This window comes from Nomascus leucogenys, chromosome 11 (genome assembly GCF_006542625.1).
Source record: "Nomascus leucogenys isolate Asia chromosome 11, Asia_NLE_v1, whole genome shotgun sequence".
In the NCBI taxonomy this organism is placed as follows: domain Eukaryota; kingdom Metazoa; phylum Chordata; class Mammalia; order Primates; family Hylobatidae; genus Nomascus; species Nomascus leucogenys.
This window is the reverse complement of record NC_044391.1, coordinates 91,289,054-91,307,352: the sequence shown is the minus strand read 5'-3', so window position 1 is coordinate 91,307,352 and position 18,299 is coordinate 91,289,054. Positions and strand designations below refer to the sequence as shown.

The following is an 18,299-nucleotide window of genomic DNA, read 5'->3' as shown; positions in this document are numbered from 1 at the left end:
AGCTAGACGCAGGGTGCTGATTGGTGTGTTTACAAACCTTGAGCTAGATACAGAGTGCCGATTGGTGTATTTACAATCCCTGAGCTAGACATAAAGGTTCTCCACGTCCCCACCAGACTCAGGAGCCCAGCTGGCTTCACCCAGTGGATCCCGCACGGGGGCTGCAGGTGGAGCTGCCTGCCAGTCCCGAGCCGTGCGCCCGCACTCCTCAGCCCTTCGGTGGTCGATGGGACTGGGCGCCATGGAGCAGGCGGCGGCGCTCATCCAGGAGGCTCGGGCCACACAGGAGCCTACGGAGGGGGTGGGAGGCTCAGACATGGTGGGCTGCAGGTCCCAAGCCCTGCCCCGCGGGAAGGCAGCTAAGGCCCTGCAAGAAATTGAGCACAGTGCCGGTGGGCTGGCACTGCTGGGGGACCCAGTACACCCTCCGCAGCTGCTGGCCTGGATGCTAAGCCCCTCATTGCCTGGGCCGGCTGCCGGCCGGCTGCTCCAAGTGCAGGGCGCCAAGCCCACGCCTACCCGGAACTCCAGCTGGCCCGCAAGGGCTGAGCACAGCCCTGTTCCCGCTCACGCCTCTCCCTCCACACCTCCCTGCAAGCTGAGGTAGCCAGCTCCGGTCTTGGCCAGCCCAGAAAGGGGCTCCCACATTGCAGCAGTGGGCTGAAGGGCTTCTCAAGTGCTGCCAAAGTGGGAGCCCAGACAGAGGAGGCACCCAGAGCAAGCGAGGGCTGTGAGGACTGCTACCACGCTGTCACCTCTCACTATGAGAGCAGTTGTGGTCCCACTGAGGCATCGACAGTGTGTATACTCTAAGTACTCTGAAAGAACCCAGTGTAGGGTGGTCAATGATGTAGAATAGTCAGCAAACTTATTCTGTAAAAGGCTGGATAGAGCCACATGCGGTGGCTTATGCCTGTAATCTCAGCACTTTGGGAGGCCGACGTGGGCGTATCACCTGAGGTCAGGAGTTCGAGTTCGAGACCAGCTTAGCCAACATGGTGAAGCCCCATCTCTACAAAAGATACAAAAGTTAGCCGGGTGTGGTGGCTCACACCTGTAGTCCCAGCTACTTTGGAAGCTGAGGCAGGGGAATCGCTTGAACCCAGGAGGCGGAGGTTGCGGTGAGCTGAGATCGTGCCACTGCACTCCAGCCTGGGCAACAGAGTGAGACTTGGTCTCAAAAAAAAAAAAAAAAAAAAGGCCGGGCGCAGTGGCTCACGCCTGTAATCCCAGCACTTTGGGAGGCCGAGGCGGGCGGATCACGACGTCAGGAGATCGAGACCATCCTGGCTAACACAGCAAAACCCCGTCTCTACTAAAAATACAGAAAAATTAGCCAGGCGTGGTGGCGGGCATCTGTAGTCCCAGCTACTGAGGAGGCTGAGGCAGGAGAATGGCATGAACCTGGGAGGTGGAGCTTACAGTGAGCCGAATCGTGCCACTGCACTCCAGCCTGGGCGATGGAGCGAGACTCCGTTTCAAAAAAAAAAAAAAAAATGCTGGATAGTAAATATGTTACGCTTTGTGGACCATCATGGTGTCTGTCACAGCCATTCAACTCTGCCCTTGTAGCATAAAAAGCAGCCACAGATAATACATAAAGGAATTAGTGTGGCTGTGTTCCAATAATGCTTTATTTATGGACACTGAAATACATAAATTTCACATGTCACAACATGATTCTTTTGATTTTTTTTTTTTAATTATTAGAAAGTGTAAAAATCCATTCTTAGCTTGCAGGCCATACAAAAACAAGTTACAGTCTAGATTTAGTCTGTGGGCTATTGTTTGGCAACCTCCGATCAAGAGACCAGACCAGTGCTGTCCAGTAGAACTATTTGTGATGATGGAAATGTTCTACATCTGTACTGTCCAATATGGTAGCCACTAGCCGTATGTGCCTATTGAGCACCTGAAATGTGACTGTGCCACTAAGGAACTAAAAGTTTAATTTAGCCCTCCCTTTCCTTCCCCTAACCTTTATCATTTCTTTTTTTTTTTTTTTTTCAGACGGAGTCTTGCTCTGTTGCCCAGGCTGGAGTGCAGTGGCGCGATCTCGGCTCACTGCAACCTCTGCCTCCCGGGTTCACGCCATTCTCCTGCCTCAGCCTCCCGAGTAGCTGGGACTACAGGCACCCACCACCACGCCCAGCTAATTTTTTGTATTTTTAATAGAGACGGGGTTTCACCATGTTAGCCAGGATGGTCTCGATCTCCTGACCTTGTGATCTGCCTGCCTCGGCCTCCCAAAGTGCTGGGATTACAGGCGTGAGCCACTGTGCCCGGCCCACCCTTATCATTTCTATAAGGATTAATGCACAGTTTCCCAACTGATCCTCTCCCCAGTTACACTTTCCCCCAGTCCATCCTTCACAAAGCTAGAGGGGTTTTTCTAAAATAAAATAGGATCTTTGTACTTTTCCAAGGTAATGGTTCTTGCAAAACTTGAGAAAATCCAACCTGCTAGCATACCATATACATTTTTTTCCCCTCGGAAATGATAGAGGTAAAATACCTTCTGTTTGATCAGACAATTGATGGTAAGTTTCTTTTTTTTTTTTGAGATGGAGTTTTGCTCGGTCACCCAGGCTAGAGTGCAATGGCGCGATCTCGGCTCACTGCAACCTCCGCCTCCCAGGTTCAAGTGATTCTCCTGCCTCAGCCTCCCGAGTAGCTGGGATTACAGGCACCTACCATTGTGCCCGGCTAATTTTTGTATTTTTGTAGAGACGGGGTTTCACCATGTTGGCAAGGCCGGTCTTAAAACTCCTGACCTCAGGTGATCCACCTGTCTCTGCCTCCCAAAATGTTGGGATTACAGGCATGAGCACCGTGCCTGGCTGGTAAGTTTCTTGAGAGTGGTCTTTCATCATACCGTGTCCCCTTTAATGTTTTGCATAGTGGCTTGCTGAATGATGTCGTGAAGAAAACTTGGCTTTGGAGATGGCAACCTTAAATTAGAACTCCACTTCTTGTACATGCTAGCAGTCACCCAAGGCACTTAATTACCTTGAAGCACACTATACTTTCATGCTAAATGGGAATCATGACAACTATATCACAGAGTTATTGTGAAGACCAACAAATGAGTTTTATGGAAATCCTTTGCACTTTAAAAAAGGCGATACGAGTGTTAGCTGTTATAAGTATTGAACATTGAAATGTTTCTAAAAAACAATACTATTCTGATTTTACCCAACATATATTCCCCCCTGGCTTTTTTTTTTAGATGGAGTCTCACTCTGTTGCCCAGCTGGAGTGCAATGGCGTGATCTCAGCTCACTGCAACCTCTGCCTCCTGGGTTCAAGTGATTATCCTGCCTCAGCTTCCCCAAGTAGCTGGGATTACAGGCGCCTGCCATCATGCCCAGCTAATTTTTATATTTTTGATACAGACCGGGTTTACCATGCTGGCCAGGCTGGTCTCGAACTCCCGACCTCAGGCGATCCGCCCATCTTGGCCTCCCAAAGTGCTGGGATTACAGGCATGAGCCACCGCGTCTGGACATATATTCTCATTTTTAAAGGCAATCTGTACGAGGTAACACTAGGAATATAGGACCTAGATGTTCAAGTGAAAGGAGGATAAAAAAGAACAATTTTGGCCTATGTATTCTGAATACATCTTTGATTTATGCATTTTTCCATGTTTAGGCCTAAGACTTTGCTTTCTTTTGTTTCTTTAAACAAAATAGTTTCAGCAATACCAATGTATAGTTGATTCTTGAAAGTTTTGTGGGTTTTTTGTTATGGATTTTTTTTTTTTTAGACGGAGTCTCACCTTGTTGCCAGGCTGGAGTGCAGTGGCACCATCCCTGCTCACTACAACCTCTGTCTCCTCGATTCAAGCAATCCTCGTACCTCAGCCTCCAGAGTAGCTGGGATTACAGGCACATGCCACTACCGCTCAGCTAATTTTGTATTTTTTGTAGAGACAGTGTTTCACCATGTTGGCCAGGCTGGTCTTGAACTCCTGATGTTTGGTGATCCACCTGCCTCGGTCGCCCAAAGTGCTGGGATTATGGGCATGAGCCACCGCGCCCCGGCGATTCTTGGAAGTTTAATAAAAGGCCGGGTGCAGTGGCTCACGCCTGTAATCCCAGCACTTTGGGAGGCTGAGGCTGGCGGATCACCTGATGTCAGGAGTTCGAGACCAGCCTGGCCAACATGGTGAAACCCCGTCTCTACCAAAAATATAAAAAAAATTTGCTGGGCGTGGTGGCACGTGCCTGTAATTCCAGCCACTGGAAGGCTGAGGCATGAGAATCGCTTGAATCCGGGAGGTGGAGGTTGTAGTGAGCTGAGATCTCGTCATCGCACTCCAGCCTGGGCGACAGAGCAAGACTCCGTCTTAATTAAAAAAAAGAAAAAGTTTAATAACAACGATATATGAGTAAGTCAGAATGAAAGAAAAAGCAGTAATATTTTAAAGCATGTATAAGGACTTTTTATTTTCTTTTGAGACGGAGTCTCACTCTGTTTCCCAGGCTGTAATGAAGTGGCACTATCTCCCTGCAACCTCCATCTCCCAGGTTCAGGCGATTCTCCTGCCTCAGCCTCCGGAGTAGCTGGGATTATAGGCGGGTGCTGCTACACCCAGCTAATTCTTGTATTTTTAGTAGAGACGGGGGTTCACCATGTTGGCCAGGCTGGTCTTGAACTCCTGACCTCAGGTTATTCGTCTGCCTCGGCCCCCCAAATTGCTGGGATAACAGGAGTAAGCCTCTGTGCCTGGTCTACAGGGACTTTTAAAAGAAGACTTTCTCAATGAATTCTAGAAGTAGTAGTAGATAGTACTGCTATTAGGTAGACAAGGTAAAATAAAAAGATGTTATCAGATGGGAAAAGCAGGCAAAGGGACAGTTTAAGCTCACATAGATCGGAAGTGTTCTTTTCCCTCCCTTAGGCACATCCTGGAATATAGGATTTCTAAGACTAAGTATACTTTTCATTAGACCATATTACACTTCAGGATGGATTTATATCAATACTTCATTCTCAGTTCTTGGAATTATTGTGACTCCATCATCTCACAAAATGCAAAAAGAGACATTGTTTATGGTTCGTATGCTTTTTTTTTTTTTTCTGTAAAGGGAGGTAAAGATTTATTTTACACCTTGAACTTTAAAGTTTCCAAAGCACTTAATAGATCTGTTTCAGAACACTTTTTCCTCAGCCTCCTGAGTAGCTGGGACCACAGGTGTGCGCCACGACATCCGGCTAATTTTTGTATTTTTTGTAGAGATGGGATTTCCCCATGTTGCCCAGGCTGGTCTCAAACTCCCGGGCTCAAGCAATCCTGCCAACTTCACTTCCCAAAGTGCTGGTATTATGAGGGTGAGCCATCGTCCCCGTCTTCAGAACACATTATATTGTATGCAAATATCTATAAAACCCGCTCCAATACTTCTCGGAAGACAGGGACTCATATTTATTATTTCATATTTATATTTAAATGTGTTATTTTACTTATCTTTATATGTTTGTCTCACACACCTGAGTTGGCATTTAGCAGACTACACTAGCAAACTGGTGGCTGTTCCTGTTTGTTCCTTGTGGTATTGAAGTTTTGCAATTCCTACTAAGCGCCCAGCAAATTCATATTGAAGACATGAACGATATGCCTAGGGTAGTCAGGATGATTCCTTAACCACTCATTCACTGGCATCTGAACACTATCTTTCAGCTGGAGAGAGGTACCGCTGATTGGGACCCTCAAGCTCCAAAGCTCCCAGGCAACAAGCCCTGCAGCCAGCGCTGAATTTCCTTTCCCCCTGAGACCTCAGCCTCTAATCCTCGTGGGTATTTTCTTTGAAACCACCCTGCAGTTTGCATAGGCTTTGGTATATTTTAGATATTCTTCAAAATTATTATTATTATTATTATTTTTGTTGGGCTTTTTTTTGGTAGAGTCAGGGTCTCACTTTGTTGTCAAGGCTGGTCCTGGACTCCTCGCTTCAAGAGATCCTCCTCAACCTCCCAAAGTGCTGGCATTACATGTGAGCCACCGCGCCCATATTCTTCAAATTTTAAATTTAACAGTCTAAGATAACTTTTTATATCTTTATTACAGATACCTCCTCAAGAGGAAGATCTTCGACGAGAGAAAGCGAGGGGTTGAAGAGGAGACACTGGTTATCTAAGTGGGGGAAATCTGGTCACTTTCCAGATAGAGCAATTCCTGAGGTGGGCGGGGGCGATTGGAAGCTGAGGACCCCACGTGACCTCGGGATCCGGGGGCTGAGCCGACCCCGCCCCTCCGCCCGCCGCCGGGGGGCGCATGCGCAGCCCATGTTAGTGATGGAGGAGAGAAGATGGCGGAAGCGGAGTGAGTGATTAGATGGTGACTGATGTCGTAACTAGGGGGGGCGAGTTGGGGCAGCGACACGTTCCCCCAGGCGAAAGCTCAGGGCTCTTTTGCGGGCAGTGTGGGGAAAGAGAGACTCGAGACCCGTCTTATCGTGGAGGAGCCTGCTAGGCCTGTGTCGGGGGGCGAAGACGAACTCTAGGGTCCACTTACCCTCTAGGCAGGAGCGCCGTTTCCGCCGTCAGGTCCCGGATCTGCGCGGCCCTGCGCGCAGGGTCACCCTTGGGACCCCGGGAGCTGGGGTTTTCCGGGGAACGAGCCCGGGTGGGCTCCTCAGGCGCTGTCATTTCTGCAAGAGGGCCCCGCGGGCAGCCTTGTTACGGCTGCCTGCGCAGGGGCCCGCGGAGGCTGGGTAGGGCAGGGCGGGCACTGCCAGGCCTCCTTCGCCTTCCTCTCTTTCCCGCCCCGGCGCCACCCCACTCCTCCTCAGCGGGAGAATCCGACACGCGGGGCTGCCCGCCGCCCTGGTGCCGGAGGCGTGCAGGAGGTGTCCCAGCGTGGGCCTGAGAGCGGCGGGGGCTGCTTGCAGGTCTGGTGAGGCTGAAAACACCCTGAAAGGTCTTTCCCTCGAGTCTCTGGCTGCAGCGTTGCTGCCTCACACGCGGGCCACATTCTTGTGTGTCGGTGTGACGGTGTGTTTAGTTAACGACTCCAGAACTTACTGTTTCCTGGGTAGGCCTCTTGTGCACCAGAACTGCTGGCTGTATTTTGCAGGTATTAGTATGCCCAGACGGTGGAGTTACCAAAATTGTTCTTTTGTGCCAGGCCTCGAAATGCAGTGCGATGGTTTGGCCAGTTCCACTCAACCGATGTTTAGACTTATGCCTAGAATTTGGATTCTCTGTGACCATTTTTGGTTAGTAGTTAGAACTGTTTACCATACTGTTTGGATTGGAGGGCATAGTTGAGCAGATTAACACTTTTAAAAAACCAGAACTTAAGCTGGCCTTTTGCATGTCACTGGTACACGATACGGTAGTAGTATGACAGGCAGCAATTTGGTAAAAAGTTTACCTTACCTACCACTAATACTGTATAATGTTGAACAGTTACCGTATGATGCTGTGATTTGATTGGAAGGCGGTTTGGGGAAAAAAAAAACAGAAGCATAAAAATGTATGAATTATTTACTAATCCAAAAAGTAAGTGAGGAGTCAGCTTTCTTCCTGACGGTTTTCCTTTCACTTTTCCTCTTATTTTCTTTTTCTTTCTTTGTGACAGCGTCTCTCACTCTGTCTCCCAGGCTGGAGTGCAGGGGCACGATCATAGCTCACTGCAGCCTGGACCTCCTGGGCTCAAGCGATTTTTCCCACCTTAGCCTCTCAAGTTGCTGGGGCCACAGGCCTGTGCCACCAGGCCTGGCTAATTTTTTGTTTTTCATTTGTAGAGACAGGGTTTCCCTGTGTTGCCCAGGCTGGCTTTGAACTCCTAAGCTCAAGCAGTCCTCCCCCAAAGTGGTGGGATGACAGGTGTGAACCGCCACTCAAGGCCCCCACTTTTCCTCTTTTTTTTTTTTTTTTTTTTTTACGTTTGGTTCCTCAGAGGATATAAATACTTTTTACATACGTAATATAGAACAAAGAAAATTTGTGCTTAAAAAAGCAACGCTATGGGAATAGTGTATGTGTACCAATTAGTGCCAAATTCATTTGTTTTTTCGTGGAATAGAAAGTGTTCCTGTTACATTCTTGTCAGTGCTGCTAATGTGGGGTGGGTGGGATTTAGTGTCTCAGAAGCAAAGACCGATAAGAAAAGGGAGATAAAACCAGTATAATCTCTTGTGCTTTTCGCCTTCGAGGTACATTTCTGACCCGACAAAAACTACTGCTGTTCTGGTTTCTAACAATATGGAGGTCCTTAGAATTGACTTAAAATGTTTGAATTTATTCAAATACAGGTTCTGTATTTAGTGGAATTTTGTACCACAACAAGTAAGATTATAGTATTGGAGGGAAGAGATCAGAAAGTCTGGTATAAAAGTGTACTTTACTGTCTATACATGAGGAATGACATAATTTATGTTTTCAAAATCTGGAGTAATTCTTTGTGAAAAAGATTTTGTAAGGATATGGGAAGTTGTTGTTTGCTGCTTCTCTGTGTTCTCACAGCAATCTGCTAATAACTCAGCTATTAGAAGTAGTAAGGACAGCATTGTAGACTAGGGGAAAAGCCAGTGTGAGTTAAAAAAATTACTTTTTAACATTTTTAAAAAAGAACCTACTTTTTAAGCAAAGTTTATGTGGTAAACTAAACTAAGCTAGTTAACGTGAGTCCTTAGGCATTCTGTTCTAATGTATAGGTAAGAATGACTTTAGTTTGTAATTAGTGTGGTCAAAAGAATGTAAGGAAATGTTTTAAAATACTCTGATACTGCTTAAATTTTTATTTTCCTAGGTAGTTTAGTATTCTCTCATTACCTGTTTTGGTTTAAAAAAAATATTTCGGTAATGCAAAGATAAACTTTTGGCTATGCGTTGTCTGAGTTACATATTCTGAATCATTTGAATTCAAATGTAGTAGGCATTAACTATTAAATATGCTCCATATATGTGAAGTATTTTTCCCTTCTAAGTGCTTATAGTGACTGTGTGTTGGCTGTCTTTTATGAGAGCCTTCCTAGCAGTTTAGATTACTGCTGATTATTTCTTTGGAATGAATATTCTTTAAAGCTCATAAGATAATGCTTTACCAATACAAACCCTTTGTGTGACCTGCCAGATTTAAGGACCATAGTACAGCTATGGATACTGAACCAAACCCGGGAACATCATCCGTGTCAACAACAACCAGCAGTACCACCACCACCACCATCACCACTTCCTCCTCTCGAATGCAGCAGCCACAGATCTCTGTCTACAGTGGTTCAGACCGACATGCTGTACAGGTATTTCAGCTGTAGTGATGGGTAGTCTAAGACTTAAGATGTCATATTACTTTTTGCTTAAGCTGGATTTATGTATTGTTTCATATTCTCAAATGTACAGTTAGAATTACTAATGTTTGAATCAACTGTCTCAATCCATTTTGTGTTGCTATAGCAGAATACCAAGACTGGGTAATTGTAAAGAAAAGAAACTTATTTCTCACATTTCTGGAAGCTGGGAAGTCCAATATGAAGGAGCTGGCATCTCGTGATGGCCTTCTTATTGCCTCATTCCATGGTGGAAGACTAGAGAGCAAGATACCAAATTTGCAGCCTCAAGCCCTTTTAAAATCTCCTTTAATCTATTCATGTGGGTGGAGTCCTTATGGCCTAATCACCCTTCAGGGGTCCCACCTCTTAACACTGTGGCATTGGAGATTAAGTTTCCAACACATACTTAATTGGGGGACACATTCAACCACAGTAACAGCCAACAAAGTTAATTATAATCATACTATTGGCCAGGCGTGGTGGCTTATGCCTATAATCCCAACACTTTGGGAGATCAAGGCAGGGAGATAGCTTGAGCTTAGGAGTTGGAGACCAGCTGGGACAACATGTTGAAACCCCATCTCTACAAAAAATACAAAAATCAGCAGGGCATGGTGGCATGCGCCAGTGGTCCCAGCTACTCAGGAGGCTGAGGTGGGAGGATTGCTTGAGCCCAGGAGGTCGAGGCTGCAATGAGCTGTGATGGCACCACTGTACTCCAGTCTAGGTGACAGAGTGAGACCCTGTCTCAAAAAAAAAGAAAAGAAAAAAAGGCCGGGTGTGGTGGCTCACACCTCTAATCCCAGCGCTTTGGGAGACCAAGGCTGGCAGATCACTTGAGGTCAGGTGTTCGAGACCAGCCTGGTCAACATGGTGAAACCCCGTCGCTACTAAGAATACAAAAATTAGCCAGGCATGGTAGTGCATACCTATAATCCCAGCTACTTGGGAGGCTGAGGCAGGAGAATCACTTGAACCCTGGAGGCAGAGGTTGCAGTGAGCCAAGATTGTGCCACTGCACTCCAGCCTGGGCAAAAAGAGTGAGACTCCATCTCAAAAAAAAAAAAAAAAAAAATATATATATATATATATATACTATTGAGAGGGCTTACATTTGTCAGCATGTAGTTTATAAGATTATGTGTAAAGAAAATTATAAGGGGAAAGTCTCTAGGTGCTGCTGCAGTGTGAAGGCATTCAACCTAGAGCCCCAACATGCATAATGGCTGTAGGTTTATTTTATATTGGAACTCAAAATATAGACTTAGGGAGATCTGTTCAGGTGTGTAGATACGTTACGAAGTTTATTTTAAACCCAGGTGGCCTAAGAACCCTAAGCAGGAGGATCCATTCTAAATCCCTTAGGGGCAGAGGGGAAGGGAATATTGAATTAGGAAGTCACTTAGTTGAGAAAGTAAAGTTTACTTAGTTAACATTTGTGATAATGGAGGTTGGGGCAATATGGTATTATATAAAAAAGGCATGGACCTTCCACTCTATTATGCTTTGTTTGAATTCCATTTTCATTATCTTTAGGAGTTAGATAGCCTTGGGTATAAGACATAATCCCCTTGAGCCTCAGAAAACTAAAATGAGAGTGAGACTACATATTTCATTAATTACTCTGAGGATTAAATGAAGTATCTTTGAGATTAAATGAAGTATCTAGAACTGTGTAAGGCACATTATAGGTTTCCAGTAGATAGTAATAGCTAATACTTATTGAATAATTGCTACGTGCCAAACATTTGATAAATATGTTACATGAATTATCTCCATTAATCATTACCAGCCCTCTATGAAGTAGCTATTATTATTATCTCCATTTTACTGATGGGAAAATAAATGTTTTAAATCAGCTAAATAACTTTCCCAAACTTACCTAGCTAGTTCTCAGACTTCAGCCTTTGTGCCCTTAACCACTCTGTGAATTCTTATTTTTTCCATTATACCTGCTTTCTTATGGTAGAATCCTTATAATTGCATCTACCCTGAAAACAACTGCTTGCAATATAGTCCTTCTTCTGCTCCATTTTTCCATGGTGGATACCCCAGTATAATGTCTATTTAACTGTTTTTGGTTTAGGATTTAGTTTTCCGAAGTCACTATGGAGTGGAACCAGCCAGTTCACCAGAAATTCAAACTTGAGTGCAGAGTGAGGTTTTAATGTTTTTTTACCTATCTCTGAGGTAAGGGATACAGGGAAAAGGATTTAGATCTTTTTTTTTTTTTTTTTTTTGAGACGGAGTCTCGCTCTATTGCCCAGGCTGGAGTGCAGTGGCGTGATCTAGGCTCACTGCAACCTCTGCCTCCCAGGTTCAAGCGATTCTCCTGCTTCAGCCTCCGGAACAGCTGGGACTACAGGCATGCGCCAGCAGGTCCAGCTAATTTTTGTATTTTTAGTAGAGATGGAGTTTCACCATATTGGCCGGGCTGGTCTCAAACTGCTGACCTCGTGATCCACCTGCCTTGGCCTCCCAAAGTGCTAGGATTACAGGCGTGAGCTACCGCGCCCTGCCGGGTTTTTTTTTTTTTTTTTGAGAGTGAGTCTCGCCCTGTAGCCCACGCTGGAGTGCAGTGGCGTGATCTTGGCTGACTGCAACCTCCACCTCCCCTGGTCCAAACGATTCTCCTGCCTCAGCCTCCTGAGTAGCTGGGACTACAGGCATGTGCCACTATGCCCGGCTAATTTTTTGTATTTTTAGTAGACACGGGGTTTCACCTTGTTAGCCAGGATGGTCTCAATCTCCTGACCTGGTAATCCACCTGCCTCAGCCTCCCAAAGTGCTGGGATTATAGGCATGAGCCACTGTGCCTGGCACCCCCCCACCCTTTTTTTTTCTTGTCTCTCTCTCTGTTGCCTAGGCTGGAGTCCAGTGGCATGATCCCAACTTATGACCCCCTGGGCTCAAGTGATACTCCTGCTTCAGCCTCCTGAGTAGTTTGAGACTACAGGCACATGCCACTATGCTTGGCTAATTTTTTTTATTTTGTAGAGACAGGATCTCACTATTTTGCCCAGGCTGGTCTTGACCTTCTGGCTTTAAGCTATCCTCCTGCCTTAGCCTCCCAAAGTGCTGGGATGAGCCACCATGCCTGACTGATAATGTGATCGCTTAATATACCATTTTGTCCTCTAGTTTTCAATTAAGCGGCATAGATTAATAAAAAATTAATAGATATGTAGATGTAGATATATCTCATAAATAGCACTAACTCTGGTTCTTATGATACCATAGAATTGCTTCTCCCAAAATGCAATCAAATCAATATTTATTGAACTACCTAAGTAATTGTTTAATCTTCCAGCTTGCTTTTTCAGTCCTGGGAATTCTCTTCACCTTCCTTGGGTGAATAAGAATTTATAATAAATAAGAACAATTTGCTGTATCTATAACTTTTATTTACCCATTGCTGTGAGTGTAGCATTGAATAGTAGTGAAAGACTGTGCTGACAACAGAAAAAATGAGTATACTCTGACAAAAGTATGTGTCAAATAGATTATTTCAGTTTGATTTTAGAATTTTTTTCCGTATATAGTCCAGTGATTTTAGAATTTTGTTATGGAATTAGAGGAACAAATAGAGATTGATCTGACTAAAAAAGGTATATTGTTATAATTCTGAATCATTTAATGCTGGCCTATAGTCCCCTGCAGGTAGGGGTCAAAAGCTCCCATTGATTTTGTGACAGAAATTTGTATCAGGCATAGTAGTCTGTAGTTGGAGAGATGAGATATTAACACATGAAAATAAACAATAACACACAGAAATATGCTTTCTTGAAATTTAGATAAAAGGATTCATGGCATTATGGTTCACGATGTCCTGAGAGACCCTCAAGCTATAGGATTATGGCACTATTACTCCCTTAGCTTTTTGAAAACTCTGGTTTGATGCTGTGATTAGGGTTCTGTGCTGTTTCAGAGTCACAGTGAGCACAGTGTGACTTTTGGATTTGGTTGTATAGGATTGACTTATTCTGACTTAACCTTTTGGACAAGTGTAGGAATTTTCTCTGATTTTAGTAGAGTACTTTTCTATATTTATTTATGAAGTTTCAGGCTCAGATTTTACATTTTACTAACAAATATTCACAGTAACACTTTTTAAGGAATTTTTTAAGTAAGGATAGTTTTATTCAATGTTGAAGCAAAACAAGGTATTTGACATTTAAAAATTTTTTAAATTATTGAGTAATTTTCTAAAGAAGAAATAGCTTTATAATTTTATTTTTTATTTTTATTTTATAATTTTTTTTTTTTTGAGATGGGGTCTTGCTCTGTCGTCTAGGCTGGAGTGCAGTGGCATGATCTCTGGTCACTGCAACCTCCACCTCCTGGGTTCAAGCAGTTCTCCCACCTGAGTCTCCTGAGTATCTGGGATTACAGGTGCATGCCACCATGCCTGGCCAATTTTTGTATTTTTAGTAGAGACAGGGTTTCACTATGTTGGCCAGGCTAGTCTTGCACTCCTGACCTCAGGTGATCTGCCTGCCTTGGCCTCTCAAAGTGGTGGGATTACAGGCATGAGCCAGCCTGCCCAGCTGCTTTGTAATTTTATGTGATTTTTTTTTTTTTTTTTTTTTTGAGACGGGGTCTCACTGTCTCCCAGGCTGGAGTGCAGTGGCGCGATCTCGGCTCACTGCAAGCTCTGTCTCCCGGGTTCACGCCATTCTCCTGCCTCAGCCTCCTGAGTAGCTGGGACTACAGGGGCCTGCCTCCACGCCCAGCTAATTTTTTGTATTTTTAGTGGAGACGGGGTTTCACCATGTTAGCCAGGATGGTCTAGATCTCCTGACCTTGTGATCCACCTGCCTCGGCCTCCCAAAGTGCTGGGATTACAGGCGTGAGCCACCGCGCCCGGCATTTTATGTGATTATTAATAATACCTACTCTGTAAGATTTTTAGACATTTATAGAAAAGTATGAACTAGAAGCTAAAAATCACCTCTAATCTAGCTACCCATCAGTGGTCTTTGAAAGTTTTCCTGTGGATTCTTTCAAATATTTAATACAAAAATGGTATCTTACCCTATATACTATTTTGTAACCCACTGATTTTTTTTTTTTTTAGTAAATATAGATCTGTATCAGCAATGTACACTGTAGTGGCCAGTAGTTACTTGTGGCTGTTTACATTAAAATTAAAATTAATTAAAATTCAATTTAAAATTAACTCAATTCTTTAGTTGCACTAGCCACATTTTAAGTGTTCAGTAGGCACATGTGACTAGTTGCTACTGTATAGGACAGCACTGATCTACATTACTGTTTGTTATGGTTGCATGGTAAAGGTATTTCTGTCTACACCCAAGCCCTGAATTCTACCAAGTTTTATCCAAAAAGGTTATACCAACTTGAATTTTTACTAGCAGTATGGGAGTATTGGTTTCCCCAGGTAGTAGTAGTATTCTTTTAAATCTTTATCCATCTGAAAGTTCGAAAATAGTATCTTGTTTTAATCTGTAAGTTTTTGACTACTGGTAAGATTGAAAATCTTTTGAAATGCTTAGTTGGCCTGGCCTGTCTTTTGTGAATTGTCCACTGGGTTTTGTTTTTTTTTTTTTTTTTTTTGAGATGGAGTCTTGCTGTGTCGCCCAGGCTGGAGTGCAGTGGCACGATCTTGGCTCACTGCAGCCTTCACCTCACAGGTTCAAGCGATTCTCCTGCCTCAGCCTCCCGAGTAGCTGGGACCACAGGCATGTGCCACCATGCCTGGCTAATTTTTTGTGTTTTTAGTAGAGACGGGGTTTCACCATGTTAGCCAGGATGGTCTCAATCTCCTGACCTTGTGATCCGCCCGCCTTGGCCTCCCAAAGTGCTGGAATTACAGGCTTGCACCACCGCACCCAGCCCGCTGGGTAGTTTTAATGTGTACAAGTTAGTGATTTCTAGTGATATGTAACTAGGAAAGAAATAATGTTAATAAGCTTGATGATATTATGTATTAAAGCAGTGAAATTTTAAACTGCCACTTTTTTATACTTTGATTTTCTGATTAAGATAAAGGTTGAGATTATGGTTTGACATTGGTTCAATTGACTTATCACAGGTAATTCAACAGGCATTGCATCGGCCCCCCAGCTCAGCTGCTCAGTACCTTCAGCAAATGTATGCAGCCCAACAACAGCACTTGATGCTGCATACTGCAGCTCTTCAGCAGCAGCATTTAAGCAGCTCCCAGCTTCAGAGCCTTGCTGCCGTTCAGGTAAGACTAAAATAAGAGTTTATGAGATCAAAGTTTTTGTTATCTGTAGGTAGTTACTGAAAATAAATACATTGGGTATTATTTCAGAGTTCTCAGATGTCCTGTGGTTATTTTTCCTGGAGGAAATATATTAATAGGTTGCCAAATAGAAGTTAATTGAGAAAAAGGGGATATGTGTTTTTATGTTACTCTGTTTCTAGCTTTAGTCTCAGTGCTTTTTATCCAGATTGGAGAAATGCTATGCTAGTTTATGTGTATAAAGTTCTAGGTACAACAGTGAGTACTTAGGCTTACATAAATTGTATTTTTACTAAAAATAAGATTAAAAAATCATATAAGTAATTATACTCATTAAAAAAACAAACAATATTAAATTGTTTATAAGAGATAAAGTAAAGCTGTTCCTTTTCCCTGCCTACCACTGTTTCCCATTCTTCAAAGGTGGCCACAGTAACAATCTAATAAAATTTCTCCAGAAATTTTCTATACAAAGATATGTATATCCATTTTTCTAAAATCCAATCATATTATTCCTACTGATAATAGGATTTCATTATTAAATGCTTGTTTTTTGAAAAGATTTTCATTATTATTGTACTATTTAAATAAAGCTGTGTAAGATTTAATCTTAAATCCCCTCACCAGAGGAGGATCTCAGTTGACTGAACCTGAAAAAGGTTTATTTCTGTTACCAACAGATTCTCAGCTGTTGCTTCTTCTTAGTAGTGTAATTTTAAATAACATGTTTGTGATACAAGTTAGGAAACTGAAACCCACTCACTGGCGCTTGCTGTAGCTCTAATTTCTTTTTCATAACTCTGGAGTAGTGATTCCACTTTAAAGATGACAGAGACCCATAAAGTGAAACTGACCATAAAGTAGCTAATAAAATAAGATTAGTCTTTGGATCCCCTGTTTTCACCATTCAGCTTTTTCTTATTTAAAAAATCTGTTTAACCAAAGCTTAAGCCATGTTGACTGTAAAATTAGTTGTTTCATGCATAGGCCTTTTGACATTTATTGTTGTGATTTTGTGTTATCATGGTACCAGAAAGTTGTTAACTTCAGGTTTTTACCGACATGTTACAAAAGTCTTACTATTTTAGGCAAGTTTGTCCAGTGGAAGACCATCTACATCTCCCACAGGAAGTGTCACACAGCAGTCAAGTATGTCCCAAACGTCTGTAAGTTCCCTAAATTTTTTTTCCTGGATTTAAAGTTTTAAAGAATTGTTTTCCAAAAGTAAACTTGTTATTTATGAAGCTGTTATTATAATTTGTTGCAGGCTGTTTAAAGTACCAATTGCCCAGAAATAGGAATGATAAAATTCAAGAATTCAGAACTAATGTTAAACTTATGAAAATCTGAGTCTTAAATCTTTTTGTATTATTTCTTGTATATCCTTTTGCACTGATCATGTTCAGATCTTCTGTGGTTTCAGTTTTCTGTGTGTACTGAAAGCCTAAAATATACAATGCAGGGATATTGGCCATGAATTTACTGTGATATACAATAGTATGTCATGTCCTTGGTAGACATCTAAGCATTTCTAACTTTGTGCAATTCACATTTTAGAAATTATACTTTCGGCTTACATGAGTTATTTGGGTTCAATTTGCAAGTATCCATTCAAGATAGGGTAATTTATTTTGAGAAAGGGGTAAAAGAAAGCTGATTTGCTATATTGCACATATATATTGGGAAATTGTGCCAAGTTTCCCAGGTAAAATATATTTATGGGCATGATGATACTTGTTTAGCTTTTAATTTTGGTATAATTTTAAACTGCAATAATAATAAAAAAAATTCTATATGTACTCTACTCAGATTAATCAATAATTGCATATTGCCCCATTACTTTATCATTCATTCTTTTCCACTACATGTATACATATTTTTTTTTTCTGAGTCATTTGTAAGTTGAGATATGTTCCTTTATTCCTAAATACTATGATGTGTATTTCCTAAGAACAAGGCTATTGTTTTTTGAAGCCACAGAAAAATTGCTAAATTCAGGAAATATAACATTGATACAATGCAGTTCATATCCACATTTCATCATTTGTCTCAGGTTTCCCAACCTCATCACTATGGACATTATGAGCCAGATAATTCTTTGTTGTCAGGGGCTATCATGTACATTATAGGATGTTTAGCAGCATCCCTAGCTACTAGATACCGGCAGCTTGTGGTCTTTCTCCATCCTCTAGTGTGAAAACTAAAGGTGTCTCCTGGTTGGGGGCAAATTGCCTCTAGTTGAGAACCTAATAATGTCCTTTCTAGATATTTTTTCCTGGTCCAGAGTGGTAATACTTTGATACTTCATAAAATTGGCTCCAATACAATATAGTTTGTAGGTTGTTAAGGAATTGAAGGTTAAGGAATTGTGCTGTATTTCTTCAGCTAAGGGTATGGTCTTTGCTAACTACATGCTGTGGTCAGCATATAGTTGTGGTTTTTTTTTTTCTTTTTTTTTTTTCTGGCTGTTGATCTGACTTTTTTTTTTTTTTTGGCATGGGAGTGTCCTGGAGTATGAACAAGATTAGTTTAAAAAGTTCCCTATGACTTGAAGATGTTAGATTAAAGAAAATGAGGGCTGGGTGTGGTGGCTCACGCCTGTAATCCCAGCACTTTGGGAGGCCGAGGCGGGCGGATCACAAAGTCAGGAGATCAAGACCATCCTGGCTAACATAGTGAAACCCTGTCTCTACTAAAAATACAAAAAATTAGCCGGGCGTGGTGGCAGGCGCCTGTAGTCCCAGCTGTTTGGGAGGCTGAGGCAGGAGAATGGCGTGAACCCAGGAGGC

At 42.8% G+C, this 18,299-nt stretch overlaps 1 protein-coding gene across 10 annotated transcripts in view; it reads left to right on the top strand.

The window, feature by feature from the left end:
* The first annotated feature begins 6,286 nt into the window (after positions 1-6,286).
* The window catches only part of PHC3 (polyhomeotic homolog 3), an 87,154-nt gene continuing 75,141 nt past the window's right edge, over positions 6,287-18,299 (top strand). For 4 of the 10 annotated variants that reach the window (XR_004032346.1, XM_003256440.3, XM_030822815.1 and 1 more), the window contains exons 1-4: positions 6,289-6,328; positions 9,086-9,251; positions 15,337-15,492; positions 16,599-16,676. Coding sequence is in view for 9 of the 10 variants with exons in the window: in XM_003256440.3 (XP_003256488.1) it covers positions 6,315-6,328; positions 9,086-9,251; positions 15,337-15,492; positions 16,599-16,676 (414 nt within the window). In the remaining variant the exon portion in view is untranslated. Of the gene's footprint in view, positions 6,344-7,195; positions 7,224-9,085; positions 9,252-15,336; positions 15,493-16,598; positions 16,677-18,299 lie in introns of those variants that run through there. The other 6 variants (XM_030822819.1, XM_030822818.1, XM_012510771.2 and 3 more) reach the window with 3 other exon arrangements.